General features: G+C 48.1%; 1 protein-coding gene across 2 annotated transcripts; it reads right to left on the bottom strand.

Moving 5' to 3' along the window:
- Window positions 1-449: 449 nt before the first annotated feature.
- Window positions 450-17,466, bottom strand: abcc5 (ATP-binding cassette, sub-family C (CFTR/MRP), member 5). Of its 2 annotated transcripts, none has more exons than XM_084351248.1 (30): window positions 17,270-17,466; window positions 15,720-15,868; window positions 14,376-14,485; window positions 13,084-13,239; window positions 12,628-12,772; window positions 11,300-11,533; window positions 10,693-10,866; window positions 10,304-10,451; window positions 10,065-10,213; window positions 9,740-9,847; window positions 9,143-9,309; window positions 8,557-8,749; window positions 8,385-8,456; window positions 8,157-8,281; window positions 7,976-8,048; window positions 6,884-7,087; window positions 6,640-6,783; window positions 6,207-6,300; window positions 5,949-6,118; window positions 5,721-5,867; window positions 5,455-5,584; window positions 4,835-5,117; window positions 4,577-4,763; window positions 4,414-4,503; window positions 4,082-4,271; window positions 3,828-3,987; window positions 3,667-3,745; window positions 3,453-3,566; window positions 2,177-2,341; window positions 450-1,976 (listed from the first exon to the last, which is right to left on the bottom strand). In XM_084351248.1, exons 2-30 carry the CDS (start codon window positions 15,810-15,812, stop codon window positions 1,875-1,877), a joined length of 4,206 nt encoding a protein of 1,401 aa, XP_084207374.1. In that variant the 5' UTR covers window positions 15,813-15,868; window positions 17,270-17,466; the 3' UTR covers window positions 450-1,874. The 2 variants fall into 2 exon arrangements, with proteins under 2 accessions (XP_084207374.1, XP_084207373.1); XM_084351247.1 differs by having other exon boundaries at window positions 15,714-15,868; window positions 17,270-17,465.
- Window positions 17,467-18,082: the final 616 nt, after the last annotated feature.

Here is an 18,082-nt window from a genome sequence, read left to right as displayed (position 1 = left end):
TAAAACATGCAGCGTGTAATCTGTGAAGTAACTAGAAACTGAAGTTATCATATAAATGTAGTGGGACACAGATGAACATGAAGATCTGCAGCCGCTTCCTTTGGGGCCTCTTTGTACCAGACTCCATTTAAAAAACACATGATTTAATGAGACTTTAAAGAAGCATAAAGCAACAGAAAATAGAAAGACTCAAGTAAAGTAGAAGTACTCAACATTGTATTTAAGTGCAGTACTTGAGTAAATGTACTTGGTTACATTCCATCACTGACTCTAGAAGGAGGAGCTGTGAAGGGACCTGATTAAAGTATTTCTGATGGACATTTGATCAAAACAATAAAAACTGGTGTTATTTTATTGATCGTCGTCAGAAAAGAGAAATCAGGGAAGTTAATAACTGAAGAAATGAGAAACACGCTGCAGGGCTGTGACATCGGGAGTAAACACCAACATTCATCTTAAAATAACTTTATTGATAAGACCCGCCCCCCCACACAGTAACAAGGCAGTTATGACGTCATGCTATAAGGCTGTTATAAAAACACAGCAGACACACACTGACACACACACACAAGGCTGTTTGTTGATACAAAATGTGACACACACATCACGACTCACGTCTTCGTTCAGCTCGTTAAACTCTGTCCAGAACGACTTCCTCCGAGAGACACGAGGACAAACAGGACGTCAGACTGACGGTATAATTAAAGATGGGACAGGAAACAGACTGTGATGTCATCACTGTTCAGTGAACAGACTGACAGAGAAATCATCACATTTTAAAAAGAGGAGAAGAAGAAGATGAACACACCTGCAGGATTCACCTGAGGTCTCGTTCCATTGGACAGAAACATAAAAGTGATCATTTAACATCAATATTAAAGGAAAATATTCAAATTATTGCTTTTATTCTATTTACATTCTTTTATCAGCTTATTAATGTTATTTACACACTTTATGTTGTTTGTGTTGAAGCTTCATCTGCACATGAACGAGACGACGCCGGCGTCACAGATTAACCTCTCACTTCCTGTCCGCCTCAACTCTGACCTCGTTTATCATCCAAAGGCAAAAATAAAATAAGTTACAAATTAAACAGTAAAAGGCAGCGAGTCGAGTCTCCTGCTTCAGGCTGACGGCGACTTTTTAAATATTATAACCTGACGAGTGAAGTGAAGAGACACGCGTCCTTCCTCTCTAACAGTCCGCCGTTACACTCACAAATGATTAAATCTGTTTCAGATCAGTGAAATATGAAACTGACTGATCGTTGGCAACGTGACACTTTAAACTGGAGCTGCAGCCGACGATTATCTTCTTTATTAACTGATCCGTTGTTTGGACTCTGAAACCTTCAGTTTACTGTCACAGAGGAGGAATGGAAACAGAAAATATTCACATTTAACAAACTGATTTTCTTTTTTTTCTTAAAAAAAAAAGACTAAAACTGATTTAACCAGTTATTACCACAGTTATAACATCGTCCATCAAATGATGAACCAGTTATAAACTCTGTAAATTGCTTACGATCATTTTTAATTACATTTTTACAAAAACACAGAGGATGTTGAAGAACTTTAACTCCCCGACTCTCTGCTAACATCCAATCACACGGCGCCAGGTCATCAGCAGGTTCACACTAACATAAACATTATTAAACACAGAAAAACGTCTTGTTGCGTAAAAAGCAACAGTAAGTGGGAGTGAAGATGTCTGACGTATCGGACTGAATATAGATCTGCAGAACCAGAGCAGGTCCGTATTATCTAGAACACAGAACACAGAGTACAGTACAGGAACCGGAGCAGCACCTTCAGATCAGCTGATCTCACAGCCGACCTCTTTAAAATAACATTTACTGTCCTTCATCCTCCTCTTCATCCTCGCACTGAGATCTTGTTCTCCATGGCGGCCAGCATGGAGGACAGACGAGAGTTCTCATTGGCCAGCAGCTTGGATGGCTCATCAAACTCTGCCACCTGAACCAATCAGATCAAAGGAGGCGTCAGTCACGATTCTCTGTATTATTAATGAGGTTTTAACTAAATGAGTTCAGATGTAATATTCAGATAATAAAATGATTTATTTCTGTCATCGTCTGATTCTCTGAGTCACATGAATCATTTCATAAACTAAGAACCTGAAGACCTGGAGCTCCCTGCGACACCTGCTGCCGTACCTGTCCGTGGTTGAGCACCATGATGCGGTCTGAGGCGAGGACGGTGTGGAGGCGGTGAGCGATGGTCAAGGTGGTGCAGTCCTGGAACGAACTCCTGATGGTCTCCTGGATCAGACCGTCTGTCTCTGCGTCCATTGCTGCTGTTGCCTCATCCAGGATCAGGACCTGAAGAACAGAACAGACCAATCAGAGGAAAGAACTCTGGGTGGGGGGTTTGTCTGAGCTGTCTGTCTCTGAGCTGTCTGTCTCTGAGCTGTCTGTCTCTAAGCTGTCTGTCTCTGAGCTGTCTGTCTCTGAGCTGTCTCTCTCTGAGCTGTCTGTCTCTGAGCTGTCTGTCTCTGAGCTGTCTGTCTCTAAGCTGTCTGTCTCTGAGCTGTCTGTCTCTGAGCTGTCTGTCTCTAAGCTGTCTGTCTCTGAGCTGTCTGTCTCTGAGCTGTCTGTCTCTAAGCTGTCTGTCTCTGAGCTGTCTGTCTCTGACCTGTCTGTCTCTGAGCTGTCTCTCTAAGCTGTCTGTCTCTGAGCTGTCTGTCTCTGGGCTGTCTGTCTCTGGGCTGTCTGTCTCTAAGCTGTCTGTCTCTGAGCTGTCTGTCTCTCTGAGCTGTCTGTCTCTGAGCTGTCTGTCTCTGACCTGTCTGTCTCTGAGCTGTCTCTCTAAGCTGTCTGTCTCTGAGCTGTCTCTCTGAGCTGTCTGTCTCTGAGCTGTCTGTCTCTGGGCTGTCTCTCTAAGCTGTCTGTCTCTGAGCTGTCTGTCTCTGAGCTGTCTGTCTCTGGGCTGTCTCTCTAAGCTGTCTGTCTCTGAGCTGTCTGTCTCTGAGCTGTCTGTCTCTCTGAGCTGTCTGTCTCTGAGCTGTCTGTCTCTGAGCTGTCTGTCTCTGGGCTGTCTGTCTCTGAGCTGTCTGTCTCTGAGCTGTCTGTCTCTGGGCTGTCTCTCTAAGCTGTCTGTCTCTGAGCTGTCTGTCTCTGAGCTGTCTGTCTCTGGGCTGTCTCTCTAAGCTGTCTGTCTCTGAGCTGTCTGTCTCTGAGCTGTCTGTCTCTCTGAGCTGTCTGTCTCTGAGCTGTCTGTCTCTGAGCTGTCTGTCTCTGGGCTGTCTGTCTCTGAGCTGTCTGTCTCTGAGCTGTCTGTCTCTGGGCTGTCTCTCTGAGCTGTCTGTCTCTGGGCTGTGTGTCTCTGAGCTGTCTCTCTAAGCTGTCTGTCTCTCTGAGCTGTCTGTCTCTGAGCTGTCTGTCTCTGAGCTGTCTCTCTGAGCTGTCTGTCTCTGAGCTGTCTGTCTCTCACCTTGCACTGTCTCAGCAGAGCTCTGGCGACACACAGCAGCTGTCTCTCTCCCACTGAATAGTTCTCTCCGTTCTCCACCACCTCCGACTCCAGCTTCAGGGGCAGCTGGGACACCTGAGGGACGGACAAAAAGTCAGTCAGACAGGTGGACAGGTATGAACGTCGACCTGTGATCCGTTTCCTTCAGTCAGGTGCGTAGTGTGTCTGTACTCACACAGTCCTTCATGTGACTCCTCTCCAGAGCGTCCCAGATCTGCTCCTCACTGTACTGATTAAAGGGGTCCACGTTGAACCTGGAGACGTGGACAGAATCATCTGAGCTGAGGTCACAAGCAGTCAGTCAACATCAGAGCAGGTGTCCTCAGGTGATCCTACCTGACTGTCCCACTGAACAACACTGGGTCCTGAGGGATGATTGACAGTTTACTGCGCAGGTCGGCCAGTCCGATGTCACTGATGTCAACACCGTCGATCAGGATGGAGCCGCCACAGCTCTCTACCAACCGGAACAGCGCCACGCCGAGAGACGACTTACCTACAGAGAGACAGGTCAGAGAGTGACAGACGGGTCTCATGCTCTTCATCCTGACCCGTACAGATCCAGGACAGGGTACTGGTTCTGGTCCTACCTGATCCGGTTCTGCCCACGATGCCAACCTTCTCTTTTGGTCGGATGCTGCAGGAGATCTTGTTGAGAACCAGAGGGAGATTCTCCTGGTACCTCATGTCCACGTCCCGGAGCACCAGCTCCCCCTGCTGGGGCCAGTCAGCCGGAGGGGAGCAACCTTTGACCCGGGCTGGGGCCTCCTGGGACAAGGACTGAGAGACAGACAGGATCAGGATCTTTTCCCATCAGATCAATATTTTCATGAGTAATTCTGCTGGAGCACTGCAGCAAGACACCACAGCTGTACTGGTGACTGTGATGGAGGCCAGTGAGGAGAGAGCCTGGTCCCAGTACCTGGATGTAGTGATGGATTCTCTCCACTGAGGTGAAGCGAGCTTCAGTCTCAGAGGCCAGACGGACGGTGAACTGGAACAGTCCTGTTAACTGCAGAGGGACAGACGGGTCAGGTCCGGGACAAAAGCAGACCAACAGAACCGCAATGATGCCTTCAGGTTACCTGCACAGCATAGGAGATGGCGAGGCCCGCATAAGCAGGAGGGATCTGCCCATGCATCAGGACCATCATGAGGGCAGTGGTGCTGATCAGAGCCACACTGATGACGTCCAGACGCACCGCCAGCCAGCGCATCGCACAGCTGAACAGATAGAACGGAGCCTGGTTCTGGTCCAGCAGAACCTGGTACCTGAAAACAACAACACAGTCAGACTCTGCAGGTCAGGTCCTGGATCAGACCCACTATTAGTGAACCCTGACCTGGTGAGGAAGTCGCGTCCCCGGTCGTAGGCCTGCAGCGTGCTCAGGCCCTGGATACTGGAGGTGATGTGGGACATGAATGGGGACATGGTCACGTTGTCCAGGCGCTTCAGCTCCCGGATGAAGACCCTGGAGACGCTGTGCAGCGCTGCGAAAAGCAACACCAGAGGACCCACAGCCACCAGGAACCATGGGAACACACAGCTGATGACGCCGAGGCAGAAGAAGACTAGAATGACGTTCTGGATGAACATCTCAGCCTGGAAGGGCAGACGAGTGTCGACTGAAAGGAAAACACAAGAAGATATCAGTAAAGGTCTCAACATGACTCGGTCCGGTTCTGTGAGGTCCTATTCTTTACACACTACCATGACTCCTCCTGTATCATCGCTCCTCTTGAATCGAATGGTTTGTAATATCAGCCCTGAATCTGACACTCCTGGGACTGGAGAGACTTTCACAAGGCTTCCCAAAGCCAACAAAACAAATGGCGGCTAGATAGAAAAACTCCTCCTGTATCGTTGCTCCTCGTGAACGTGGCATAAAGATTTCCCAGGGAAGCTGAAAAGTGTCTTATCCTCAAAGTTGGAACAGAACCTACTGTCTGGTTGTGCATTTACCTTCGTCCATGTCTTTGGAGAAGCGGTTCAGGATCCGAGCTGAGGGCGTCGAGTCAAAGAACTTCATTGGGCAGCGGAGGATCTTGTGAAACAGTAGGTCATGGAGTTTAGAGGAGGCGCGCAGAGTTCCCTGAGGGACACAATCAGATTCATGAGATACGGCTGACAGGAGAGTGTTGAACAGAAACATTCGAAGGCCTCCTGTCTGTTAGAGTTTGATCAGAGAGATGTTTTGCCTGTGATCTTACAGGTCATGACATGCTGACCTTGACGAAGGCAATGCCTCTGATGAATTTGAGGAGCAGCATGACTCCCATGGAAGAGGCGTAGACAGCAGCGTAGTGTTGCATCATGGGATTGTCTTTGATGCTGCCGCTCACAGCCGAGCTGTTGCTCTGGGTTACTGTGGTGTTCTGAAAAACAGGAGTACAGGAGTAAGGAGGAGTCAGGACGAGCTGTCAGTGATGAGGGGTGAAGAAGAAGAGGTGCCTGACCCCGCTGCCCTGGTTAATCCAGTAGCTGAGCCACCACTGGCAGAAGGCGGAGCTCCCCACGTTCAGAACAAACAAAGCCAGGATCAGCAGGCAGGAGGCGGAGCCACCACAGGAAGCCATGTAGAGGCGGAACACAGGCCAGGCCACGCCCCCACTCAGCTGCTCCTCCACTGTGATGTCACATGACCACATATATTAAATAAACAGGAAGGTCTCATTAGAAAATTCAATCAAAAGGAGACAAGAACAGGTGTTTACCATTCTCTTTAACGACTGGAGCGTTCCTCTTCACTGATCCTGGTTTACTGTCTGCTGGTTTCCTCTGAGAACCACCTGTCTTCCTGCTTGGAGCCTGAAACAGACAGACAGGTCGGACAGGTCAGACAGACACTCAGACAGAAGGACCGGCAGACAGACAGACAGACAGGCAGACAGGCAGACAGACAGACAGGCAGACAGGCAGACAGACAGACAGACAGGCAGACAGGCAGACAGACAGGCAGACAGACAGACAGGCAGACAGACAGACAGACAGGCAGACAGACAGACAGACAGACAGACAGACAGGCAGACAGACAGGCAGACAGGCAGACAGACAGACAGGCAGACAGGCAGACAGACAGACAGACAGGCAGACAGACAGACAGACAGACAGACAGACAGACAGGCAGACAGGCAGACAGACAGGTACCTCTATGTAAGGTGTGTCTCCCAGCTGAAAATGGTTGAACATGGCGGCATAGTCTCTGTTCAGTTTCATCAGGTTGTCATGGTTACCCTGCTCCAATATAGTCCCCTCCCTCATCAGGATGACATCATCACAGTCTGACAGGTACTGCACACACACACACACACACACACACACACACACACACACAGGTTAACTGCATGGCAACAGTTAACAGTAAAGCTTTCCTACCTGTAAGGAGGTTCACCTGCAGCTGGTGGGTGACAAAGATGATGGTCTTTTGGTAAAGCTGCTTCCTGATGGCATTGCGGAAGACGTGGTTGGCCACGTGGGTGTCCAGGGCGCTGAGCGGGTCATCCAGGATGTAAACGTCCCGGTCACTGTAGAGGGCACGGGCCAAGCTGATTAGCTGGCGCTGCCCGCCACTCAGGTTGGCACCGCGCTCACCAATCTGATGGAAACATAGACGTTGTCAGGAAGACATTCACACAATAAAACCTTTTAAATGCAGGAACTTAAAGGATAACTACCATTTTTTACAACCTGGACCTCGCATTATATGGATATATCGGCGCTCCACTGGATCTAATTTCATCCAAACGACTCCAAATGACACCAAAGTTATCTGGGTGATTAAATGATCATATTTTATGCTAGAAATAAGGTCCAGGTTGTAAAAAACGGTAGTTATCCTTTAAGAAAACATAATGCAACTGTGTCCATTGTCAATGGTTCTCCAGATTTTCTGGGGCAGAATCCCTCGAACTAAATTTTGGTTCTGCTCAGGAGGTGATAGTAAATCCAAGCTCAGGTACTCTCACAGACTGGCACAGTTTAAGCGTTAGGGAAGGGTTGACCTGGACTCCAAATTCCCCAGATCCCAATCTGATCAAGTATCCATGGGAATTGCTTGAACAACTCTAATCCATTTAGGCCCCAACATCAAGTCCAAGATCTGAATTGTCCCGGTGAGACTCCAAACAAGGTTGACCGAATGGACAGCCTTGGATCTGACACTCCTGGGATTGTCCTCCATCCCCTGCAGGACAGTCCTAGAGAGACTTTCATAAGGCTTCCCCAAGCCAACAAAACGAACGGTGACTAGATAGAAGAACTCCTATTTGTCCTCCTGCATTGTTGCTCCTCTTGAAGATGGCAGAAGTTTTCCCAGGGAAGCTGAATAGTGTCAAACCCTAAAAGTTGGAGCACAACCTCAAGTCCCCTTTTTAGAAACAGGTATAAACACCCAACAGGTAGTGTCACTATCGGTAGGCCCACACCTCCACCTCTCCCTAAAGAGCAACATCTACACTATAGTACAAACAGGAAGCGACATCACCTCTGTGAGGTCAGCGTTGGGCAGCCGGGCGAGGTCTGGTCTGAGACAGCAGGCACTCAGCACGGACTGATACCTGCAGAGATGGACAGAGAGACAACCACAAATCAGTCATGTCTGTCCTCGTAATGCTCCCAGAGGAACGAGGACATTCACACCTGCCCTCCAGGTTTCTTCCTCTCACCTCTCCTCCTGATACTCCTGTCCAAACAGGATGTTTTCTCTCAGTGTTGCATTCAGGATCCAGGCCTGCTGAGCCACATAGGCAAGCCTTCCTCTGACAGCCACGCTGCCCTGCAGCAGAGTCATCTGTCAACACAGAACAACTGCTCATCCACCTGCAGCAGGAATTATGTAGCAGACATCAAGTAGGAACTGATTTTACAGGCATCAGCACTGGAGGTGACATCACCTGTCCCAAGATGGCCGAGATCAAGGAGGTCTTTCCACTGCCGACGCTTCCACAGACACCAACCAGCTTCCCCTGAACAGACAGACAGACAGACAGACAGACAGACAGGTATCAGTGATATGTTCACTGTCACTCAAGTGATGCAGTACTTGGACCTGATTCATGGACCGACCTGTTGGACACTCATGTTGATGCAGTGCAGGGTGCTCTGAAGCCGTTGGGGAGGAAGGGGAGGACAGGCCTCCCACTCACCCTCCTCCTCCTCTTGACCTGAGGCTAGACCTCCTCCTCCCCTGAGCAGGGAGCCGGTCACCTCTTCCTCCTGCTCCTCCTCCTCCTCCCGAAGAACAGCTCTGTCACTGCACCTGGAAGTCACCACACACGCTTCAGGAACTGACCGACTTTCTCACGAGCTTTGACTCAAAAGAACTGAAAGAACGAGAGTCTGTGTTACAGAAACTGAAAGCATGACAGTTGTTCTCCATGCCCAGGACGACAATGTTCTGATATTTTCTCCACAAAATGAAGAGGAAGAGATCAGTGTAGCTTGGTCCTCATCATTCCAAAATTAACTCCATATCAACTTTATACCATTACTACTAAGTATAAAAATGGACCTCATATTTCCCAGGTTTATCAAGTCCACTATCTGTTCAGGGATTTAATTCTTTGTTGTTCCTAGGAAACCTTGTGCTGTACAGTTTGGACATTTTGACATGAATGCATCATTAATTTGGAAGATGTAAAAGTCAGTTTACTTGTCCCGGTGTCGTCGGTGTCTGCCGGCTGTTCGGACACATGGACTGGGCTGAGCACTCTGTCCGCCCCCCTCCCACGCCAGACTGGCCCCACATATCTCCACAGCAACCTGAGGATCGCCAGGCAACGCTCGGACACTGTCGACCTCCGGCAGCAGGAAGAAACTCTGAGAGGCGGACAGAGAGGGGGAACCAGATGAAACTGGTGGACGAGCCCTTTAATCTCACTGAGATTTGTTGTGGCTGAAGCTTCCTCAGATCAAACTGGGCTCTTTGTTTGATTTCTGCTCACTCAGCTCGTTCACTCTATCCAAATATTCCTCCATCTATTCACTCTGCTGTTCATTCATCCATCTATTCACCAACAGCCAGGGAACAGCTGAACCCTCCAACCTCTCAACTACTCGGACCGACAGAAATATGTTACATCGGAACAGTAGAGAGGTAGGAAGGTAGGCAGGTAGGTAGGCAGGTAGGTAGGTAGGTAGGTAGGTAGGTAGGAAGGCAGGTAGGTAGGTAGGGGGGTAGGTAGGTAGGTAGGTAGGTAGGTAGGTAGGGGGGTAAGGACGTAGGTAGGCAAGTAGTTGAGTATCCGACCTTGAACCTCTCCATGGCCACTGACGCCTCAGATAGAGACTTGACGGAGAAGGGCGTGACTTTCAGGGCAAAGGTCATGGCGTTAAACACCGTGACTACAGTGAAGGCCTGCAGAGATGCACAGGAGACAGCAGCTGAGTGGACATGATGAAAACATTAACTCAGACAGTTACAATCAGCCTAGCTGTTTGCTAACATATTAACAGCTGATAGAGAGAGACTGTTAGCAAGGTTAGCCAGTTAACCGGTGGGCAACCAAGCAGTAAAGACATCACGTGACCAGAAAAACTACACGTCGTTTTACCTGTATTTTTCAGTTTTGTACCTGAGCTGCTGTCAGATCGTATCCTAGCAACAGGTGGGTGGAGAACGTTGCCACGCTGGCGATGACGACAACTACAGGAGCCACGCCCACAGTGATGCTCTGGAAGTAACCTGTCAGCTCCAAGATCCTCCGCTCCTCGTCCCGGATCCCTGAGAGGAAACAGGACGAGGCCAAAACTGTTTACCTGTGTTACCATGGCAACAGGCAAAGCAGGTGAGCATGTGCAGGTGAGTACATACTGTGAACGTCCTGGGCGAAGGCTTTGACCCAGGCATACATCTTGATAAACTTGATGTTGGTGAGGATCTCGTTCATCTTCTGCACTCGTCTGTCGGTGACGGCCACGCCCTTCCTCCTGAAGTAAGCCGTCAGTCTGGAGCTGAACATCTGATCAGAGAACACTGATCAATTCACCCGATCAGGCGGGAGGATCACTTTCTACAGGTCAATCATTTCATCACAAACAGTGTCTGTGCTTTATCATGAGCAGAGAGAGATCTTCATCTCAGAGTGGGAACATTGTGACCACAGCTCCATACCAGACTCCCTTTGAACACATAGTCCCACATGTTACAGAGCAGAACATCAAGTGACACCTCGTACTGTGACAGAGGAGACAGTCACTGACCATGGTCGGGTAGAAGAGGATGAAGACAGCTGATCCCAGCAGAGACGTTGGTCCCAGAATAAACAGGTTGTAGACAACACCGAGCACGGCCACCAGGGGGCCTCCTGCCAACAGACTGCCCACTGCTGCAGCCTCAAACATCCTCTGACCATCACTGGAGCACATGTTCACCAGCTGAGAGACAGACAGGTGGAGACAGACGGGGGCAGGGAGAGAGACAGGTGGAGACAGACGGGGGGAGGGAGAGAGACAGGTGGAGACAGACGGGGGGAGGAGGGAGAGAGACAGGTGGAGACAGACGGGGGGAGGGAGAGAGACAGGTGGAGACAGACGGGGGCAGGGAGAGAGACAGGTGGAGACAGACGGGGGCAGGGAGAGAGACAGGTGGAGACAGACGGGGGCAGGGAGAGAGACAGGTGGAGACGTGGAGAGAGAGAATCAAAGATCAACAGACAGAATGAAAAAAGAAAGAAAGGAAGACTTGAAACAAATAAACAAACAAACAGACGGACGGACGGACGGACAGACAGACGGGCAGACGGACAGACAGACGGACAGACGGGCAGACGGACAGACAGACAGACAGACCCTGATAATAAAGCTGTACCTGTCCCATGGACTTGTCCCTGAGGCTGTGGAGCTTCAGGATCTTGTCGAAGGCCAGGCTGAGGATGGCTCCTCTCAGTCTGGATCCTGTCCTGTAGTTCAGGGCCCAAGTCAGAGCCAGAGACCAGGACCGGATCAGCTCTGTGGTCAGGAGACCAAGAACCAGCAGCAGCCCGTAGACCAGGTCTGAGTCCTCCTGCTGGGTGTACTCCAGCAGGCGCTTCACCACAAATGCCTGGAGGCGGAGGGGGGGCACTGGTTGGACTGGTGGGGTGGGCATACTGGTCTGACTGCTTACAGGTCTCACAGGTCTCATACTGGTCTGACTGCTTACAGGTCTCACAGGTCTCATACTGGTCTGACTGCTTACAGGTCTCACAGGTCTCATACTGGTCTGACTGCTTACAGGTCTCGGTGTTCTCACTGGTCTCACACTGGTCTCACTGGTCTCACACAGGTCTCATACTGGCCTCACTGGTCTCATACTGGTCTCACTGGTCTACCTGGTGTCATACTGGTCTCACTAGTCTACCTGGTGTCATACTGGTCTCATACTGGTCTCACTGGTCTCATACTGGTCTCACTGTTCTACCTGGTGTCATACTGGTCTCACTAGTCTACCTGGTGTCATACAGGTCTACCTGGTGTCATACTGGTGTCATACTGGTCTCACTGGTCTCATACTGGTCTCACTGTTCTACCTGGTGTCATACTGGTCTCACTAGTCTACCTGGTGTCATACAGGTCTACCTGGTGTCATACTGGTGTCATACTGGTCTCACTAGTCTACCTGGTGTCATACAGGTCTACCTGGTCTCATACTGGTCTCACTGTTCTGGCTGGTCTCATACAGGTCTCATACAGGTCTCATACAGGTCTCATACTGGTCTCACTGGTCTCATACTGGTCTCACTGGTCTCATATTGGTCTCAGTAGTCTCATACTGGTATCACTGGTCTCATACTGGTCTGATTGCTTACTGGTCTCATACACTGGCCTCAGTGGCCTCATACTGGTCTCAGTGTTCTCACTGGTCTCATACAGGTCTCATACTGGCCTCACTGGTCTCATATTGGTCTCACTGGTCTACCTGGTCTCATACTGGTCTGATTGCTTATTGGTGTCAGTTGTCTCATACTGGTCTCATACTGGTCTAACTGGTCTCATACTGGTCTCACTAGTCTACCTGGTGTCATACTGGTCTCATACTGGTCTCACTAGTCTACCTGGTGTCATACAGGTCTACTTGTTCTCATACTGGTCTCACTGTTCTGGCTGGTCTCATACAGGTCTCATACTGGTCTCACCGGTCTGGCTGGTGTGACTTACCGGTCCACTGAATCCTGCCAGCTGTGTGACAGCGAGGCAGAGGATGGAGAGGAGGAGACGAGTCCGACAGAACGACCAAACCACCAAACACAAGGATGCATCGCTGCCCTTTGACCTCTGTTCGTCCTCCCACAGAGATGCCAGCCTGAGGACAGACGACACAAAGACAACAGGACAGAAGTTAACTAATGCTTTTCTACTCGGATACAAAAATATTTCCCAAAAAGTTACAAAAGTCTGACATCAACTTTTCAACAACTTCCTGTTTGAAATAAAACAGATAAAATACTTTGCTGTTGTTGGATTTATTGTGACTTTACTTCCTCATGTGACTTTCTAAATGTAAGCTTATGAAAAGTGTTTGTGGCCTCGGTGCATCACGTGACCATGTAATGACGCAGTTTGACCTCTATGAGATCTGATCAGTAAATACATTGATTTATTAGCTCCTCCCACCTCCGGCTGTTGGCATCGCAACCCTCCCGCTGTGACACGGGCCAGATGTCGTCCAATAGGAGCTTTCCTTTCCTGTGGGCTTGTACAACCAGAGGAGTCAGCCAATGAAACGTCATGAAGGAGAAGAGACCTGCGCTGTCCACCGGATGACCACACCTGAGGACACACACACACCTGATGAGACACACACCTGATGACAGACACACACACCTGATGACCTGATTGGTGAATTCAACTCCAACACTATGAACATAACATGTGGGGTACCCCAAGGGTCAATTCTTGGACCACTGCTGTTCAATCTCTACATGCTTCCACTCTCACATGTCATACGCAAACATAATCTTAGTTCCCATAATTATACAGATGATTCGCAACTTTACATTTCACTACACCCAGATGACCTATCACCCATAATATCCCTCACTCAGTGTATCAAAGACATTAATCAATGGATGTCGGAACATTTTTTACAACTAAACAAAGACAAAACAGAAGTACTCATCTTTGGTGCACAGGCTCAGAGACAGAAAATAGCAGCACATCTCAACTCTCTCTCTCTCTTGACAGCAAAACTGAAGCAAGGATTCTGGGTGTAATCATCGACAGCAATCTAAATTTCAGAAGTCATATCAACCACGTTACAAGATCATCTTTCTATCATCTCAAAAATATTTCCAAATTGAGGGGCTTCCTGTCAAAATCAGACTCAGAAAAATTAATCCACGCATTTATAACAAGTAGACTAGATAACTGTAATGGTTTATTCACTGGACTCCCAAAATCAAGTATTCAGAGGTTACAACTAATTCAAAATGCAGCTGCACGTATTCTCACTGGTACCAAGAAATATCAACACATCACACCTGTTCTTAAATCTTTGCACTGGGTACCTGTTAGTACAAGAATCAAGTTCAAAATACTACTCCTGGTTTACAAAGCACTACATGACCTTGCACCTCAGTACATCACAGACATGCTCGTCACCTACACCCCAACAAGAACACTTGGGTCAACAGGCAGTGGCAACTTACTCATTCCTCGCACCAGATCCAAAGAAGGGGAGGCAGCTTTTAGTGTATCTGCCCCGCGAAAATATACCTGTTGTGAAGCACATTGAGTCTGCCTTGTGCATGAAATGCGCTTTATAAAGCTGAATTGAAATGACAGACACACACCTGATGAGACACACACACCTGAGGGCACACACACCTGAGGACAAACACACACACACCTGATGAGTGTGTATAAGTGTGTATGTGTGTGTGTGTGTGTGTGTGTGTGTGTGTTACCTGTCCTTCTCTCCTCCTGCTTTCTTCGACTCTGTGTTTTTAGCTCCGCCCTCCTCCAGCTCTTCGCCATGGCAACCAGTTGATCTGTTCTCACATGAATCCAATGCACCCTGACACACACACACACACACACTGATCAGTATCTTTATTATTAAAACAGTGTGGAGAAAATATTTTGATCTTTTACTTGAGTAAAAATACTTTGATACAAGAAGACGTCCTGTGTTGAAACTGTAGTAAAAGTATAAATGAAGTACTTGAAGTATTGAAAGTACACATACTCATATGTCTCCTGTCACTGTGACACTGTGGACTCACAAACTAAAGTATTATTACTATAAAAATACTAAATACTCATTTTAAGACTGTATTTAGTTACTGTGTGAGTGGTCTTTCAAACATTAACAACTGTCAGATAAATGTAGTGCAGTAAAAGTATACAGGAGGAAATACTGAAGTAAAGTACAAGTACCTCAAAATTGCAGTTCAGTACAGTACTAGAGTAAACTTACTTAGTTACTTTCCACCACTGGGTCCACTGCTCAATGTCCTCTTACTGACTCACATTTACTCGAGTACTGTACCCAGCCAACGACTTATATATTACATATTACTAATGTAATCAAGTATGTTTACAGTGTAGTGTCAGTACTCTGTTTGAATAAAACTTTATCAGGAAGCTTTAAACTGATGGCTCCTCATTAATATTCATGATGTTGACGCTCTCTCCTCCAATCAGCTTCTTTTATTAAGTGAACACAGCCTGAAGCATCAGCCCCGTTGTCATGGTTACCTGCAGGGTATCCACAGCACGTTGAGCTCTGAGGAACACTGAACTGTGATCCAGCCAATCAGAGGGCAGGATTACTCTGCGTGTGTGTGTGTGTGTGTGTGTGTGTGTGTGTGTGTGCGTCTCCTCTCTGAGCGTGCTCAGTTCCCCCGGGCAGTCGAGCTGCTACTGAGCACGTGCAGAGCTCACGTTCTCTGCCTCATGATGCTCACACACATCCCGTCCATTCACACGGCCTCAGCCAATCAGACGGCTGGACTCTCCTCAGCATCAGCTGGGCAGCAGCAGGAGGCGGAGCTTCATTATGTAAACAAAGAGGTGATGTGTGTGAGGAGGAGGCTGCAGCTTCATCCTTTATTTAATGTTGTTTCACCTGCTTTTATTGTGAAAGTCTCTTCCTGTTTCATTTGTTTGATGACCTGGTTGGTTATTTATCAGATGTTTGTCTCCAGATGTTACAGAAGAGAGCTCACTCCTCTTTGGATGTTGACATATTGATCAGCTGATCTGTTGTGACATCGTACCTGAAGCCCCTCCCCCCTCCTCACCTGTACCTGGAGGTGCAGTTTGAACTCTGACCCCGGCAGAGCCCGGCAGGACGACCGTCCAGAGTCCGTCTCTCTGCGTCCACAGTCATGATCTCTCATCTTCTATCAGACCACATGGAGCTGTGACCTCTGACCCCGACACGCTGCACCGAGCTCTGACAGGGGGACAGGTGAGAGAGAGACAGGTGAGACAGCGAGAGAGGTCAGAGAGAGACAGGTGAGAGAGAGAGACAGGTGAGAGAGAGACAGGTGTGAGAGAGAGACAGGTGAGACAGCGAGAGAGGTCAGAGAGAGACAGGTGTGAGAGAGAGACAGGTGAGAGAGAGAGACAGGTGAGAGAGAGACAGGTGTGAGAGAGAGACAGGTGAGACAGTGAGAGAGGTCAGAGAGAGACAGGTGAGAGAGAGACAGGTGTGAGAGAGAGACAGGTGAGAGAGAGACAGGTGAGACAGCGAGAGAGGTCAGAGAGAGACAGGTGAGAGAGAGAGACAGGTGAGAGAGAGACAGGTGTGAGAGAGAGACAGGTGAGAGAGAGACAGGTGAGACAGCGAGAGAGGTCAGAGAGAGACAGGTGAGAGAGAGACAGGTGAGACAGCGAGAGAGGTCAGAGAGAGACAGGTGAGAGAGAGACAGGTGAGAGTCTCAGAGAACATGTTTCAGTGAGTAAACAGAAATACTGCAGTAAACTTCAGTTAGATGAATATTTCTACAGGAGAAAACACTTTTATTAAAATAGAAATGTAATAAATAAAACGACAGCAGGGACAATAAACACGTTTATAAATACAATGAGGATATTTTAGTGCTTCATATCAGTCTGCTGATATAAATACTGCAGTAATATCACGAGTATTACTGCAGTATGTCTGATCAGTTATACTTCCTGTCGATCAGAACGACGTCACAATAAACTACAAACATCATCAACAACTTCATAGAGCACATGACCAGTACACACAGTACAAATACTGCAGGAGTACTACAGAAATATATACAAGTCCTTCATAGAAAACTACAAGAGAAAACAGAAAGAACTTTAGGATACTTTTACTTCAAAACATCAGAGAATACTGCAGGTTCACAGAAACACAGTATTTATACTGCAGTACTTCACACACTGATGTAGTATTATATTACACATTGTACCAGTGTACTATAAAATATCAGTACAGGAACCTGCTGGAATACTGCAGTACTAGACTGGTGTGTGAGGGTGAAGAGTACTTATAAATACTGCAGTAATACTACAGGAACAAAGACACAGTTCAAGTATGACGTGAGTATTATTACAAACTGTCAGTTTACCTCAATAAAGTACAAATACTGTGGTCAGCAGTGTGTAGTACTGTAGGAGTACTCTGAGTATTTCAGACGTATAAAACATAATCCTCCAGAATAAAAGGCTTACAGTGAGCCCTTCAGAATAAAAGCATGTGATGCTGCCGTCAGGAGACGAAGTGTCCTCGCGCTCCGAGCATCACACCGGAAACGAGTCCAAACACAAACCTGCGATCAGCTGATGGTCGGTGAGCTGCTCACCTGTCTGTCTGTCTCACCTGTCTGTCTGTGTGTCCTCGCGCTGAGGACAAACTCTCCGTGCTGCCTGTCCTCCTTCAGGTCCGCTGCTCTCAGTAAACAGCTCGAGCGGAACAGCAGCAGCAGCGGCGCGTGGGATCATGGGAGATGGAGTCCTACGTGACGCCAGGCCCTCACGTGGTTTCTCCCCTGTAGTGACGTCAGCACCGACTGATCTACAGACGTTTTGGTTTTTAAAAGTTTAAACATGAATATTTTAACTCGTCTGACGCATGAAACACTTCGGTGATGTAAATGTGAACTTATTGAAGATCAAAGGGTTTAAATGTAAAACGTTTGTTTCCATAGCAACAGTCTGACGTCACCTCTGAGAGGAAGCTGATGGAATAAATGATCACTTTTAATTAAAGATATTAAGACAACTAAACTCCAGTAAACAGTCCAGTCTCATCCACCAGCAGAGGGAGCTGTCAGACCCTGGGCTGGACCCACCGGGCCTCCACCAGAACATTTAAACAGTTACAATGAGCCACTTTGGGTCGACGCAGCATGTAATCATAAAAGTAACTACAAGTACAATGTGTTCTGACACGTAGCCGAGTACACGCAGTGACTGACGGACTGTCAGGATGTACCGTCACTCTCCCAGCATGCTTTGAGCTGAGACGCTGAATTTAAAAGGGACAGTTCACAGATCTGTCAGATGATTCAAATGATTTTTTATTTTTTTTAAAGACGTCAGAAACAGCTGATTCTGATGAGCTCCTCTGAGCAGCTCATCACGTGGTCATGTCTGTAATGATGATGTCACAGTAATGATGATGTCACAGTAG

The sequence above is a fragment of the Pagrus pagrus genome (genome assembly GCF_965226575.1).
Source record: "Pagrus pagrus genome assembly, chromosome: 4".
In the NCBI taxonomy this organism is placed as follows: Eukaryota; Metazoa; Chordata; class Actinopteri; order Spariformes; family Sparidae; genus Pagrus; species Pagrus pagrus.
This window is presented reverse-complemented; position numbering and strand designations above follow the sequence as displayed.